Here is a 16257-nt window from a genome sequence, read left to right on the forward strand (position 1 = left end):
CCCTTATACTCCCTGCAGTCCCACTGATATTTCAGCCCGTGGGAATCTGAGATCATAGTTTGGCCCCAAGGCAATTCAATGTATAGAAGTACATTAAGGAGATATATCATCTTTTCTCACCACTGGAGGGAACTTTTTTTTTTGCCCTAGCTTGAAAAAGAACTTGGGTGTGATTAAGATAAAATAGATTATGGAGAATTTGATATAGGTGTGAATGCCTCCAGATATTTAATCAATGGGGAAGCAGTGGAACAGGTTTGGGCAGCCTACAGGTTGATGACCTGTTCTGATAAAACCTGGCTGGACTATAGAAGTCATTCAATATCCATCCTTGCTGCAGTTTCTCATGGCCAGTTAGCTACATGGAGTACAGATTCCCGATTTTATTAGAGTTTAACTTGCCACCCTCACACAGGTTATTGCATTAGAATACAAGAAAGTAATCTGAAAGGAACATTAAAGTTTTACGTATCATAAAAACCCCGAAACCATTATATACATCCAGATTGGGATGGAGAGGAGGAAACTGTAGGAAATATTGGCTAGGAGTCCTACTATATGCATCGACATGAAATCTTGGCTGCCCACTGTATGAGCTAAAATGTTGGATAGTAACAGAGCTCTAGAGAAGATTGAACCCTGGGGCTTACTGCTAGGCAATGATGGATTTAATTAGCAGGGTGTGTCTAGAGGGAATGAGGATTCTTCTCAGGACATGCCTACACTTGAAACTGTGAGGGTTTTGTGCATCTCTGTTAAATGGTTTGAAAAAACTATTGTAAGATCAATGCACACACACCTTCTCAAAATACCGTCCTGCCCTTAAGATACTCTTATTTTCAATCACTGCAGTTGTTCATGCAACAACAGCATACTCTTTATGAGCTTAATTTCTCATCTTTATATTTCTTTACGAGTTTAATTTCCCATCTGTTCAAACTGCTTTCATGTTTTCTGCTATTTCCCACATGTTCGGTACTGAATCATTTCACACCTTTCCAAACAGCATAAAAACCTGGCAGATTAGTACGCAACTGAGACAAAACTGCACAGTGAAAATGCTAATGCTATGGTTTTGCCTATGATCAGCAGACTACATTAAATAGCACATTTCCATTTATGCAACAGAAGGGTTTGTTAGTCAATAAATCCATGCAATCTCAGAGGAAAGAATTAATCTTACATAATTGGAGTTTTGTTTCAGGAAATTAATTTATACTAGGAGATTCAGTTTCTTAATTGAAAAGATTTAGTGTGTTTGTGTTCCACTTAGCAGTTTTATTTGTTCTTTAATTTGCAGGAGTCCATACTAGGAAATAATTTAACAGAAATGCCAAGAGGAAAGGGATGTGCATACCAGGTTTGTGTGTTGACAAGAAACAGGGTCTCCTGAGCTATGCTACTAGTCGTGACTCTTAAAGACCTCAGAAAATCTCTGAACATTTACGTGTTAGTTGCCCTGCCTGTCAAAGGGAAATTGAGCACTTGGTTATCTCACATAACTGCTGTTAGTGTTGGTATCCATAGAACGTGCAGTTGGTAAGTGCACTACTAGTATTACGAATATAACAAAATCAAAGAAAGCAGGATAAGATTTCATGGATGGGAAACACTGCCTTAACAAGAGCCTTTTTCAAATGTCTTTCTCTTCTGACAAAAGATGAGGAAATTACTGGTAAATGCATTAAATTGTATTGGGGGGGGGGGGGGGAACCTGCCATCTTTATATTCTGCCAAGAGAAGAAAACCAGCATTGAGCTGTACTATGTACAAAAATGTCTGTGTAGTGAGAGTGATCCTGTATCAAGCTTGTGTCCCAGTGTGGGAATTCCATTCGCAAAAGAACTGCAGGGATTGTTCTGTCAAGAGCATCTAAGCCCACAGACCCTCCAGCCTTTCCCAGGAACTCTTGCTGCTTACCTTTACTCTTTCTGGCTGTAAAGCCTGAAAATTGTTCACAGAAGAGCAACAGGATCAGACTTCCCCTCTCACATTTTGTTGCAGAAAAAGAAGAGAGTTTGATCCAGTTCTCTAAAAAACACTTCAGACTGAATTAGACCACAAACATATCCGTATTACACACAAAATACACGCTCACAAACACCATCTTCCTAGCTCCTGGAATTAAATTGTTTAAAGCTGCTATCTGCAACCAAATATAGCCAAATATCTTTAAGACCTCATACAAATGATACTGAAACTATCATTTCCTTGACTTAAAAAAGTTTTCCACACGTCTGATTTCAGCTTCCACTGAAAACTGCTGTGGGGAACCACCACCCATGGACGCACAGGCCTATACACATGCACATATTTCATCCACCCCACCACTACCAGTTCCAGGTCATGCTGATTAACACTTTTCACATAAACAAACTTCTTATTTCAAATGTTAATGCCTGCTTAGTGCAAGGTGAAAGTCTATCCAACGACAGAATCCTTTAAGAGTGTTAATTAAACAGAACAATAATAATCCACTGGTGATTTATAGCAGGTGGATTACTAGACCATAGTGGTTGGTCCATAGGCATTTATTGCCTACTTAACCATTTAAGTATAACAAAAAAAAAAAAATCATTCTGGTACAAAAGGTGATGAATGTTTCTGCTAAAACAGTCCATTAAGATGATTCATTAACATTACAAAGAGGTCTGCAGCCTGTGTGCCACTTGGAGCCTTTAAGAGTCTGGGAAAGCGAGAGGCATTACCATAGGAAATGCTTTATGCTAAATGTGTGCTGATAGAATCTAAGGTCCACTTTCTGCAGATAACATCACTTTTTACATTTTGCACTACAAGGTCTAAGGATGCTTTGTACTTCTCAGTTCCCCAGCTAGAGAATGTATCTTCCTACCAGAGAAGCGCGGGAGGAGAGAAGTAATAAAAGTCACAGTGCTCTGGCATACATTGGAGTCCCTCATGCTTCCCTTTGAACTGATGTTACTGGAATGCTGAACCGCTGGTTACACCACTGCAGGATGACATGGGAGTCATGAGTTATAGTCACAACAGCTACGACTTTATTAAATGCACACCAAATAAAGCTAGTATAATGATCTTTTCAGGTCAAATAACAGCAGATTCCTGCTGTGTAACAGCAAGGCAGTATACCAGCTATATCTAATACATGGAATTCTATATGGGTTAAATCAGCGTGTAAATGTATTTGAAATTCCAAAATTAAGACTTCAGTATTTTCCTAACACATTATTGCCTGAAAAGTGGAACTAATGAAGTATGCTTTTTTTTTTTATGGATTTATGTTACGTCTCTTACACCTTCCTATTGGAATAAGCCTGGCTGTCCTCTGCCATTTCACTCTGCAATGCCTCCAGCCCCCTGCATCCTTCCAGCCTCTTGTCTCCCCCCAAGAACAAGCAGTACCTTATTCTCTGGGGAGTACCACAGCATGCCTTGGCATCTTTCTCTCAGCCATCCCTTGACTTTTTTGATTTGGCAGCTAAAGACAGCAGTGCTTTCACCAGGGAGTATCAGAGAAATGTGCAAATCAGTTGAATGCCTTGCTGTTGTCAAGCACAAAGACCTGCTGAATTCTCCCTTCTTCCTCAATGGAAGAATTAATGAGGATTCCTTCTCCTGCTTAGGTGCTAATGCTTGCAAAACAGGTAAGGACATAGTATCTCCAAGACATCTGTGTAACCTGCAACAAATGTGTCTGCAGATTGGAAACTGGGTCAGACAAATAATAAGATTGTGTAAGCCGTTTCCCTAGGGAACCAGACTAAGAGGTGTGATAGGATCTCCACTGACCAGAAGTCAGGAGGATCTTGTTTATATATTTCATCTAAAGTAGAGCATCATCCAGTGCTTCCCAAATTACAGGAAGTGTGTGCAGCACCTGTTCAGACTACCTGTGTTAGCTCAAAACAAGCTAGACCAGGTTCTAGGAGCAGAACAAGAAACTTGCACCAGAGCTAATAAATTCTGCATCTCAGTAGGTGAATTAGCCCAGCTAGACCAAATCCTGGGCTGGAGATTACTCAGATAGCATTGCTGTCCCTGCATGGCATTCATTTCCACTGCTAGACACTTCAACTGTTCAGAAATGAATGTCGAAAGTGAAACATCGCAGATACAGAACCTGTACAAGGAAAGGGAGCTGAGAGGCACATGTGATGTCAAACATAACTACTCCCAGAATTGTTCGATATCATTTAGCTGCCTGGGGAACTGGGCAAGCCACATACAACATCTGATGCATAATATATTTCCTTTCTATTTTTCTAGGAAAATAAGGCATTGACTGCATACATAATCTATAACAATGCTTTATTACAAGGCATGCTGAACTGGACTGACTTCACCTACAGTAATGGGATAACTGTTTTCAAGTAGGGCCATTAACCCAGTAATCAACTTTCCAATAACCAGTTGCAGAAATGGTAAACATCTTTAAAATTAAGTATGCTGATGAATGAATCGAGAGTGCTGAGGCATAGAGATAATGTGATGTTGAAACACATGTGCTCCACCTCTACATATGCCTTTAGATTTCCCTAAAACACTTGGAAGTCTCAGTTCTTAGTCAATAATGCCTGAGGGTGCACAACATTTGGAAGTGTGTTTGTGGTAGGATCAGGCCTGGGTGTAAGACTGACAGCAGGGAGGAAGGAATACAAAATAGTGGGAGGTTGGCAGGAACACAGGCTAAACCAGAAAGAGAAGCTGAACATGTGTGTCCAGTGGAGCTTGATGACATTCAGAATGGGACTGGGAACTAGGATGAAAGGCTTAGACTGACAGATCCATGGTTGGTTTACAAGTGCTTTTTGGCATCAGAAAACGCCAACTTGCAAAACCAATATTTTTTTAAAAGTAATATATTGATTTCCATGGCAATAGAATTAGGCAGGTTAAGGTACTTCCATGAGAAAAATCCCTTCAGAACGAGAACGGAGCAGAAATGTGAATGTTACTTCATTCACCCCCAAAGAAGGAAAACTCCCCAGATCTATGTAAGCACCTTACCAAAACGCAGCAGAATATCTGCCTATTCTCTATACAGATAGTTCCCTTTGTTTAAAAAGCCAAAAGTCCCCTGGCCTAAGAGAGATGGAGCGATGGAACACCCTGGTGACCAAGTCGCACCTCTGACAGACAGGACTCCGAGAGAGCTCTTTTTTAACTCACATCAGAGCCCAAATTTGAGTCTGACAAAAATAATGTTGAAAACATTATGTCTGCTCCAAATCCCATAAAGCATTACTTGGATATGGCCCAAGTAAATACCCCAGCCACTGGATGTTGGCTATTCTGGGATGTCTCATTCTTTCTATTCAAGTTTTGTTTTTTAAATCATTCTGTGACAAATCTAAAACAAATGCCAAAACCCCTAATATTTTTATTTTTTTTTATATACAAGATTTCTTTTTTTTTTTTTTTTCCGTTTCTGGACAAGTCTCATTCTTGTCAATTCATTTCTTCTAACTTGATCCAAGCTGCTGGCCTTCAGGGGAGTGGAGACTTTCAGTTCTTGCATAGGGAAAATTGATTTGATTTGTGCGTTCTATATTGTCCTATGTCACAGATGTTTAAAGTGTGACATAAAGTGCGCTTCACAAGCATTTGGGGCCCATAAGCTGCTTTGACAAGGATTCAAGAAGATAAATAAGACAAATTGCTCTGATATGACATAAAGAACTGGCTGCTGCCAATGTCTGCGAATCAGAAAATTTTCAAGATCCCTCTCTGCTTTATACCAATATACCCGTGTCCTACTGTTGTTAGCATAGGTTGAAAGCTTGCAGTACGCTTTTATTTGCACTGGGATAAATAACTACTAACGTTAGTAAAATCTAAGAGAATCGCAAGATTGGTTGAAAGACAGGAAAAAGAATAGCTTGGCTTAGGAGATTCATGTTTAACCAGAATCATCACTTCAAAAAGAAAGCAATTTTACATCAGTCAAAGTCAATATAAAGTTTATGTCATCACTTCTTCCTCTTCTTTATACTAATGGAATCATATGAAAACTAGGAAAAAATTACCCTCTTTGACACTGTTGTTCTTCATGGTTAACAGTTATCACGTCTAATAAGACCCGTAAACATGACAGTATCTAGTCAAAACATTAAATAAAATCTGGTTTATACAGCATTAAACACAGAAATCCATTTGCTTGCTTATCCTGACAGATTAATTCCCATAAAAGTCTGTAGATAGATTCAGAAAAGAAAGTGGTTTTTCAACTTATCCACCTGGACTTCTCAAACAGACTCTCTGAGGCAGCAAATTTTAGTCTGATGCAGTGAGTTGGGTTTGTTGGGTTTTTTTCACCTGCCAGAAATTTTCAGTGAAAAAAATCGTCAAAGGTGGATTTTTGAGGAAAGATGTGACAAAATTAATACTGTGCCTTCCTGCTACCACGTTACACACTTACCATATTTAATCCTGAAAACTGGAGCTACAGAACTCTGTGCAATGCTTACAGGCATACAAATCAGAAAAATAAAATCACATCAGTGGAGAACATTGGCACGTGCTTATGGACCTCGATTAAGCTGCCGTGAAAAGGCGTTTTCAGGAAAGGCCAGGTCAAGTCTCAGCTGCTCCTTCTTGAAACCTTCCTTTAACAGAAGCATTTTCTCCATCCCTAGCACAACACCACAGCTTGCAGCAAAGAGACTAATTCAGCTCTGCATTTTATTAGCTCCCTTGATGTCCAAACTGCTCTTCCATACATACCAAATATAGTAAACAGTAAATGCTCAGCTTTTTGTTCTTGCCTCAAGGCTTAGAAACAACTTGCAAATCCTCTCAATTCATTTTACGTCCCCATTCCTTCCATTAGACTTGTTAACAGTACCTTCTACAAAGATTCTTTTGTTTCTACTGGAAGTCTCTTAAAGATTTGACATTTCTCTTTCTCAGTATCCTGTCACAGGGCACTAGACTCTCATCCTGCACTTACCCAAATCCTTCCAAGACACACTGATACCTTCCACAAAGGCAGGGTACAGACACTATCCGTAATCAAGAAACAAAAGCCCAAAGCTGTGAGCTGCTGAGCACTTCCCAGAAATGGCAAAGTGCCCTCAGACCCCCACTGCATCTTGTGAAGGTGTTTTGAATCTTGTGGCTGTTACTTTTGTCCATGATTCAGCTTTCACCCAGAATATGTGGTTCCTGTCTTAATGGACGTTCTCTCTTCTTCCATGATCTCTTCTATCTGCTTCCAAATGAAACAGCAGTCCATGGTTTAAGTCAGAAATACCTCTAGTAAATCAGATGCTAGAACACAAACTGCAGCTTCTTTCAGAAGAAACTGGCATTTCTATTTGCAAAGTCAGTGTAATTGCCAAATCGTCCAAATTACGGACTTCTGCCGCCTGACCTATCGTCACTTCCCTGTTACATACAATGAAGATGCTCTGGAAATAAGTTTTTGTTAAAGTGGAAGGTCTGTTGTGCTATTCTTCTTATGTACTCAGGACACAGAAATAGGGACAGAAATAATCAGGAAGCGATTCATAATCTCCATAGTTCTTAACTGCATGAAGACACTGTCTACACTGCACATATCTGTACTGAGTGTCCTACATCTGGAAGAAAAAGAGCTTGGTCCTTAGTGGTTTCAGTTTGTCACTGTATCTCCAATTTCCCTAGAAATTAAACAACTGAAACCTTTCCCTTGCTTGTGACAAACACACATGTCCTGGTTTCATGACAACACATTATTCATAAAGATGATTTTTAACCCCCAAAACAAATGTGAGGATCTTACTGTAACGTAAAAACCTGAACTTCTTTGGACTTTACATTTTTATTTTCATATGAGCTTAACAGATAACAACTAATCTCCTCAAACAAATTTAAGCTTTTATATGGGACTCATAAGAGTCTATTTTATAGCCCCTAGATTTAAGTAAACAAACAAACAAACTGCTTCCTTCTGCTCTTTTCCCGGCAATCCAAATATTTAGAACTCTTTATAGGATGTTAATTGTGGAAATTCATGCTTTTAAATTATTCTTTTTGGGTGCCTTGAACAACAAAAACAGATTCGCTCTTGTGGTCAGACCACCAAAGCGGAGCAAAGTGCGGTAACTCTGAGAGTTTCTGCCCCATGTTCTGCTCTGCTTGTCCTTTTGAAAGGGGTCTCAATGAGGAGCCTTGTTGAGACCTCCACTGGTGCCACTGTTTATAGAGGGGGTCATTAGGAACAGTTTAGTCAGAACAAAAGGGGTTTTGTTTCTATTGTCCCACTAGCAGTTTGACAATGCCTTAACTGAAAAATTATCTTAATAGTCTAACAGTATATATTTGCCTATGGGGCTCAGACAACTGCAGAAAAGGCTTTGGATGAATGCTGAAAAGATGCACTTTACAAAGCAAACTCAGTGCAAGCTCAGCACTATTTAGGAAGCAAAAGATTTCCAACTGAAAACTTAGAAGTCCCAGTCTCAGAAAGATAAACTCTGACAGGGCTACACTTATGACTAAAGGATCCTCCACTAAAAGAGCAGCAGGAATACCAACCACTCCATATGCTATCACGGGAGAGTGCCAGGTTAGACCCCTGGCTGGTATAAATAAGCATACCTCCAGCTACCCATACGGTGCTATGCCAATTTACACCAGCAGAGGAAACAGTCCCTTCACATTATTTTAAAATCCTCCAGCACAAACCTCTGATTAAGGATTTTCTGCTGCTAAAGCTCTAGGAGATTGCTTGTAATGTGGCAAACCTCCTCCCTCGGTCAGACCGGGAGCTGGGACGTTCCTCAGACCATGGAGAACTGCGGCCAAACCATGCTACTCTGCGCAACTTGGGAAGGGATTTTTGTGGCCAGGGCTTTAGAGAATCAAATGAGTCTCCAACTTCCATCTTATTTCAGACTGGTTCAGAAACGCTGCTATAAATCACTGCAGATATAAAGAAAGTTATTTTAGAGGCAGAACCAGAGACCAAAAATGCACATTGTATCTCTGCAGCCCCACGCAGCTCGACACTGGCAGCTCAGAACTTCCAATTTGAGTGGCTCTATTATGTATTCAAAATAAACTCTGTTAAAAGAATTGTTCCTATGGAAAGGAAATATAAATAAAAAGTAGAAGCTTGAGACCATATTAAGATAATGTTGGACCATATTCTGCTTCCTGCTCATTTAAATGCACAAGATAAGCCTCAAAAGCAGAGAAACTGCGGGGCGCAGCTGTTGTATAGAATCTTGCTTCCAACAGACCTGTAAAACTCCGTCTCCAAAGATCTCTTTGCTCCAGCAACACAAGTTTTATGATTCAGGGGCATGGTACATATGGTTTAGCATACACACCCCAATTTTCCATGCAACCTCCCCTGTTAGGATTACTAATACTTGTGGCATGAGTAGTTTGTACAGCAGCTGTGCAAGGGTTATGCAAGCATTTATGTACACATTGGAATAAAGGCTCAAAATAATGGTTCTTTTGAGGTATTACTCTGCACCTGCCTGGAGAGAAAAAGTAAAGCCATCCAAATTTGTCCCATTGCATTTTATAGGTCAGAATCAGTTATTGTTGTTCCCTTTGAAAATAATAAAATAGGTTTTATATGCTTTTTGTACATGGCTGAATGTAAAAATACCAAACATCTCTACCTTTAGTGAATGCCAACAGCAGAAAACTAAAAAATACTCTGCAATACGTAAATATATATTAATAAGAAGAATACTGTATGTCTGATGATGGACTACATAAGTAAAGATGATTGTATATTATAAGAAAACTTTACAACTAAGCAGACTTTCAGAGGCACATTTCCAAGATGCTGCAGCACAACTTTGATCTGCTCTCAGCAGTAACATGTAAACGTATTCTCAGTGCAGTTTTTCCACAAATAGAAGCCTAAGATTTCAGATATTCAGATTACAATGGTACCAATGAAGTAAATGCTTGGGTTTGTGCCACAAGCTTCAACCAAATCAAGTGTGCACAGAATAATTTAATAGCACAAAATTAAATTCAGTTTTGTTTGGGCTGCTCTGGCAATGTATGGACCTAAAAGTGGTCCCACATCAACCAGTATTCATGTGCATGTATCTGTGCTACAGAAATATATTACTTACATAAAGGCATTATTAATATATAGCAGAGTATGCACACATACACATGCTCCTACCAATACACAATTACATACAAACACACATGTATAAAATATAACACAGGTCTATATTCAAGCCACATATAGATTTGTAATTAATATAATACTACAAATGCTTCAATGATATGAACTCATTTCTAACGTTCTCTGGAGTAAACAGTAATAAAGAATCCCCACAGAGATCCAGTTTTATAAAAGGGCAAGGGGTTGGAACTGGATGATCTTTAAGGTCTCTTCCAACCAAAACTGTTCCATGATTCTATGAAAGTGAAGTCCTTTGACATGCTGAGCAGTGAAGAACTGAACTTTATTCACCTTACTCAGCTGACAGACATTAGGTTCAGCATGGCAGTCCCGTCTCATAAACCCAAAGATCATTTTCTATTTCAGTTATCACTAGCATCTCCAGGTGCTTTCAAACCCCAAACCACAGATTTCATTTCTGACTCTCCTCTGACCGGTAGCAATGAGAATCAATACTTAATTTTTATAATATAATCAGTATAGTCCAAACCAGCACAGTCCAATCCAGATCTGTTCAAGTTCCTGGATTAGAGCTAATGGCTTACCCATAATGCGATTACTTTCACATTCATGAATATGTTCTCATTAATAATACTGAGGAGATGAATAGAAACTTTTGATAAAAATGATCCAATATAGCACAGTTAAACATGTCAGCTAATTACACAGTCTTATACAAATAATAATGCTATTATTTCTGTTATATAAGGGCTTTGCATGCACAGGGCCCAGAGGAACAGTTCAAAATTCCCCAAACACATGCTATTTTAGTGGGAATATTTGGAAGAAGAAAAAGGTTTGCCATAATTTAGGACTCGCACTTTGGTCAAGACAAATGAGAGAAGATGCAAAACAGAATGGAAAAGAAACATGGTTAAAGTTAAAAAGAGGACATCAAAGTAGGAAGGCGAGGAGCTTGAAACTGACTCAGCAGAAAAGAGGAAAAAATGCTTTGTGTCTGATTTTCAGGAAGTCATGAAAGGAGCTTTTGAGCAGAACCCACACTTTCTAGCGTCCATCTGATAAAATTGAATGCAAATGACCAAATTCTGCCACTGGCATGTGCTTACCATGGGTCCATGATGATGACAGCAGCACATCCAAATTCATCAAGCACAAACCTGCACATTTTTGTCCATTTCATGTTTTCAAATCAGACACTTTATCTCCTAAATATGTGCTTCCAACTACACTGACTTCCACCCAAACAAACACAGTGGCAGGAATTGGAACAAAAATCAGGTAAGAGCATACACACAAAACTCAGAGATCAAAAAGTTGACTCAGTTGGTAATGTGGCTTGCACAGAACCTCAGAAATATTGGGAGTTTGTTTTTATGTAAGTTATCTGAAGCAGCAAGTGCCAGCAAACAGGGATTACTTCATCACAAGCATTTAGTTTTCCTTCGCAAGAAGGAGAGGACAGGCAAGAGAGGCAGAGATGAGTAAGAGGAAAAACTGGTTTCTTAATTGATCCAGGAAGGAGGAGGAAAAAGACAATGACATGAAGGTGCCAATATTTCAGCAACCTGAGTGGAACTGATCCTACAGGAAGCAGGACGGGGTTTACACAGCAGGCAAGAAAGGGAAAGACACTGTCCATGAGAAAGGCAATCCAGTTTGTACCTTTTCTGTTTGAAAGGTAACCAAAACTGAAACCCAGAGGACTGAACCACTGCAGTTTGAGCTGCACCATCCTTTACTGTACACAGCAGAATAAAGGCTGCTCTTTGTTGTGTCCCAAAGCAAGCTGGAGTCAAGAGCTGAACACCTCACATTCAAAAAAAAAAAAACACATGCTTTTTTAACAGCTTCCCTACCTCATCACACATTCATTAAGCATTTTTCTTGGGCTGTTTACACACAAGTGGTACCCCACTGCAAACTACCATATACTTAGTTAATGCTGTACCTGGTGGAACAGCATCAGAAAAAGCTGCTATAAAAGAATAAACTCTTGCAACTATTCCTGTGAAAGCACAGGATACAGTTGTAGCATTGCTCCCTCTTTAAGAAAACATATCCTGTGATAAATAAGGATGTATCTAAACTCGGATGTACCCAAACTTGGATGTATCCAACCCCAGACCACTTAAACAGACAAACCAAGAAAGAAACACATTCAAACATCACTTTTTCAAGAAATCTGTCAAATCAAGAGGTTTTAAGGTTTTCTTTTCCTCTGGTGCTTCTCCAACAACACATAAAATCATAGAATCACATACAGCTTCAACAGCAGTTACCAAAGGTGTTAACAAGTCAGGATCCACACCTCCCAAACTATCTTTTCTTTCTCTCAAAGACTGATGTCATTCCAAAGCACGACACTGACTGAAATTCAGTCAGTTTTCAAATGTGAGCTACAAGCTATTCAGGTGTAGGTAATTCAGGCTGCAGACACCCACTCTTCAGTCCATTCTTCCTTACACGTTTTCAATCTCACTGTCCATGCCCTGCTGCTGCTTGAGGAAGTACCAGCACTCAAAACTGGGGAAAAACAAACTGCCTCCGAGGAGCAAAGAACAAAGTGAAATCACCTTATCTGCCACTGAAAGGGAGAGCGGAGGGATACTGAATCATCTGCCTGCCCTTGCACCACCAGTTCAAGCCGACCCAAGGCAGCCCAGCCCAGACACCCTCTCCTTGCCCCCAGCTGCACATTCCTGTGGCCTCCCTAGTTCCAGCGCAGTGTAGTCAGTCAGAACGAGGAACTGACCCAGCAGCAAATTAATTCAGCAAAACCAAATTCATAAATGGTTAAAAAAAACAGACTACTTTTAAAACCAGAATCATGTTCCTGACCTGTGTGTGGCTGCAAGCGTTAGCACCGGCCTTGGGGAGGGGTGAGGCTGAACAGCTGAAGGTCCAGGCTAGGGTGGGATGAGAGGAAAACATCTCTCTCAGGAGGAGCCTGGCTTTAGATCAGCTTAAATTGATCTAGAAACCACACCTTTGGCAGGAGAGAAATTTAGGCAAATACTTGTCCCGGTAAGAGCAAGTTAATGCTGCTCCTCAGGAAGCACAAAAGGTGCTGGAGTTTGATCTTAATTGGGCATCCACAGTGCAACTGCTCAGGTCCCGTGTTTTCCTTGGTGGGGAGCAATGGGAAAGCAACTACAGGGCTGGCATCTGAGCACCCCCTTTAGCACCAGTGAGTTTAGCAAGTGCTCTCATGTTACCCAAGGTGGATGTGGTTTCACAACCTCTCTTCCCCCCACCACTCTCCCCGAGCTTGAGACATTTCTAATCATGTGTTTGGACTGAGCTAGGAGTTTAATGCTGGTTCTACTACTATTTCAATAGCTCTGTGAGTCACTTTGATGTCATGCCTCAGTTTCCCTGTTATTAAGAGGTGCACATGCATGCATGCAAACACAGTAAAAGTGTGTTTCCCATGCAGCTTTCCTGACTAGTTATCTGCTGTTCACACAAGGATTTTAAGCAAAAAGAGCTAAAAGAAATGCTGAATATCAGTTTCCAGAACAGATGCAGGATCTGGTGCTGAACTGTACTGGATATTGCTGGCTTGAGAACATCAGATGAACATCTAACCAAAAAACCAATGCTGGCCTCCTTTATCCCCTGCCCCTCTTCTTCCTCCTTTGCCTAAGGAACGAATCTTAATGCCAGCATAAACTTAGTGTATGTGTATGTAGTTTCTGAAATTACCTCAGGCTGAATTCAGTGACCCAGATAAATGCTTCCATCCTGCTTTCCCCTTGCTTTCCAAGTAAGATTTGGGAAGCAGTAGTCTACATTTGTTATCTGAGGTTATTACTGTTATTTACTGTTGCAGTAGACATCTACTTGGACTAATCAGGACTGGGGCTCCATTACTGTGCATGTTACATTCACTGAGTTAAGTTGCTGCGTTAAAGAGTTGACAGTATTCACAAAGGTGTGTACCAGACAGCAGGAGGAAGGGGGGAGGCAAGAGAGCAGGACAATGTGATGGCCACAAGCAGCCGCGTGCACGGGCTGATGGTTCCAATCCCAGTAAAAGTTGCTGGTTTTGTAACTCTTCTGTAGTAACACCCCCCGCATTTTTCGTGCATTCACTCGCTTTGCTGCCAGCTGGAAAAAGTGACCCGGGGCTCTGCGCGCACGGACATACGTGCCTACTTGCGTTCATGTATCAGCATCACAGCCTAAATAATTCAGTGCTGCTGGTTTTGTCCGGGGCAGTCTCTCCCCATCTATACTTATTCAAAATAAGGTGGAAGTGGAGGAAAGCAGCCTGCCTGCTCGTGCAGACTGAGGGCAGACTCGCATCTCGCCACCCTCTGGGAATTTGGGCCCCTTCCTTATACATAAACCACCCTCCCTCCTGGGGTGTCTTCTCCTTAATTACGTTCGCGTTAATTTAAGCACTTGGGACCGGCTCAGCCTCTCCCCCAAGCCGGAGCAGCCTCCACAAACATCCTGCAAAGCAACCTGATCAGATGTTCCTCCTCTAGGCAGTTACACGGATTTTCTCTCCCAAGCGGTTTGGAGCGGGCGAGCGAGAGCGCTTGGGTTTTCCAGCCTGCTCCTCCCACCAGAGACAACCTCCCGCTGCCTCTCCGCCGAGCAGCACTGCTCACACGGCTCCGCCGCGGCTTGCGGGACGCGGGCACAGCGCACCGCTCCCGCTGCCGCCGCCGCTGGGGAAGCGCTTCGGACCGCCGCCGCCGCTCCGTCCATGGGCCGGGGCCGTTAGGCAGCCCCCGCCGCCGGGCCATGCGCGGGCTGCGCCGCCTCCGCGGGGGCTGCCGGCCGCCGCAGTGAGCGCGGGGCCGCGCCGTCCGTCCGCGCCCGCTCCGCGCATGCTGGTGGGGCGCGTCCCGCGGCGGGGCAGCCCCGCGCCCCCCGCGCCGCCCCTCCGCAGCCGCCGCCGAGCCGCGATGCCGGCGGCGGGGCGCGGGCAGCCCGCCTCCTGGCTGCTGGTGCTGGGCGCCGCCGCGCCCGCCCTCTGGCTGCGCTGCGTCCTCGCCGACTTCACGGTGGACAACGAGGTGCACTCCAGCTTCATCCACCGGCGGCTGCGCGGCCCCGAGCGCCGCGAGATGCAGCGGGAGATCCTCTCCATCCTCGGCCTGCCGCACCGGCCGCGGCCCCACCTCCACGGCAAGCACAACTCGGCCCCCATGTTCATGCTGGACCTTTACAATGCCATGTCCGTGGAGGAGGGGGCTGCGGGGGCCGCCGCTGAGGAGGGCGAGGGCTTCTCTTACCCCTACAAGCCCATCTTCAGCACCCAGGGGCCGCCCCTGGCCAGCCTGCAGGACAGCAACTTCCTCACTGAGGCTGACATGGTCATGAGCTTCGTCAACTTGGGTGAGTGCCTGCCCGCTGGACACCGGCTGACGAGTGGGGAACCGCACTATGGGAGGCTGGAGCAGGGCCCTGGCCACCAAGGGGAAGGAAGGGGCTGGTGGCCCTGGCAGGGAGCTCTTACCGCGTTGGGTTGGATGGGTGGCAGCCCACTTGGGCAAGGAAGGGCAGGTAGCGGCCCTTGGAGGTGTTGGTTAAACGGCACCAGCGTGAAGAGGGCTCCGGCTCCCCATCACAGCATTTGGACAGCCACAAGCTCTCCATCCCACACACCACCACACTTAAGTTTGTTGTCTTCTTCCTTTTATAGTTTCTTGCCGCACCTCAGAAATTGGATTTGCAGGTAGGAGTTGAGCAGGTCTGTCCTGCATCCCGCACAGCCAGGGAGGCCATGATACCCAGGCAGGACTGTGGGTCCCAGCATGGCACCCATCTGGGATGCACGGTCACCAGGGCTGCCTAGATGGATAGTTCCCTGCAGCATCCCAGCACCATGTTCCTTTGGCCGAAGGGGCTGAGCTGCTTGCACATGTTTTCCTAATTGCTTGAGAGGGGTTCCACAGTAAATCCTTATTTACTCCTGCAGCTTTTTCTGTTGACCCCAGCTTATGCAGCTAACTCGCCTCTTTTCACAAGCACATGTGGATGGGTTTATGCAAATGATACCAAAGTTGGCATGCTTTGTATGCAGCTCGCTAGGCCTTTCTAATTGGATGCCACGGCCCAATCTGATTTCCATTTTCTTGCTGTAGATTGCACACCCATGTGGACTGACTTGGCTGGATTTGAGTAAAACATTGTCAGGATGAGCATTCTAT

At 43.1% G+C, this 16257-nt stretch overlaps 3 protein-coding genes across 6 annotated transcripts in view; 2 read left to right on the top strand and 1 right to left on the bottom strand.

The window, feature by feature from the left end:
- Nucleotides 1-14766, bottom strand: part of SPO11 (SPO11 initiator of meiotic double strand breaks) — a 41469-nt gene extending 26703 nt beyond the window's left edge. For all 3 annotated transcript variants that reach the window (XM_062604064.1, XM_062604063.1, XM_062604059.1), the window contains exon 1: nucleotides 14561-14766. The gene's annotated coding sequence lies outside the window, so the exon portion shown is untranslated. The remainder of the gene's footprint in view (nucleotides 1-14560) is intronic.
- The window catches only part of LOC134156177 (uncharacterized), a 165448-nt gene that overhangs the window by 73788 nt on the left and 75403 nt on the right, over nucleotides 1-16257 (top strand). The window lies entirely within an intron of this gene.
- Nucleotides 14932-16257, top strand: part of BMP7 (bone morphogenetic protein 7) — a 47040-nt gene continuing 45714 nt past the window's right edge. For both annotated transcript variants that reach the window (XM_062604009.1, XM_062604010.1), the window contains exon 1: nucleotides 14932-15442. In XM_062604009.1, coding sequence (XP_062459993.1) covers nucleotides 14932-15442 — 511 coding nt within the window. The remainder of the gene's footprint in view (nucleotides 15443-16257) is intronic.

Source organism: Pezoporus occidentalis, unplaced genomic scaffold (assembly GCF_034315485.1).
Source record: "Pezoporus occidentalis ecotype Australia unplaced genomic scaffold, CSIRO_AGI_Poc_V1 ctg83, whole genome shotgun sequence".
NCBI lineage: Eukaryota > Metazoa > Chordata > Aves > Psittaciformes > Psittacidae > Pezoporus > Pezoporus occidentalis.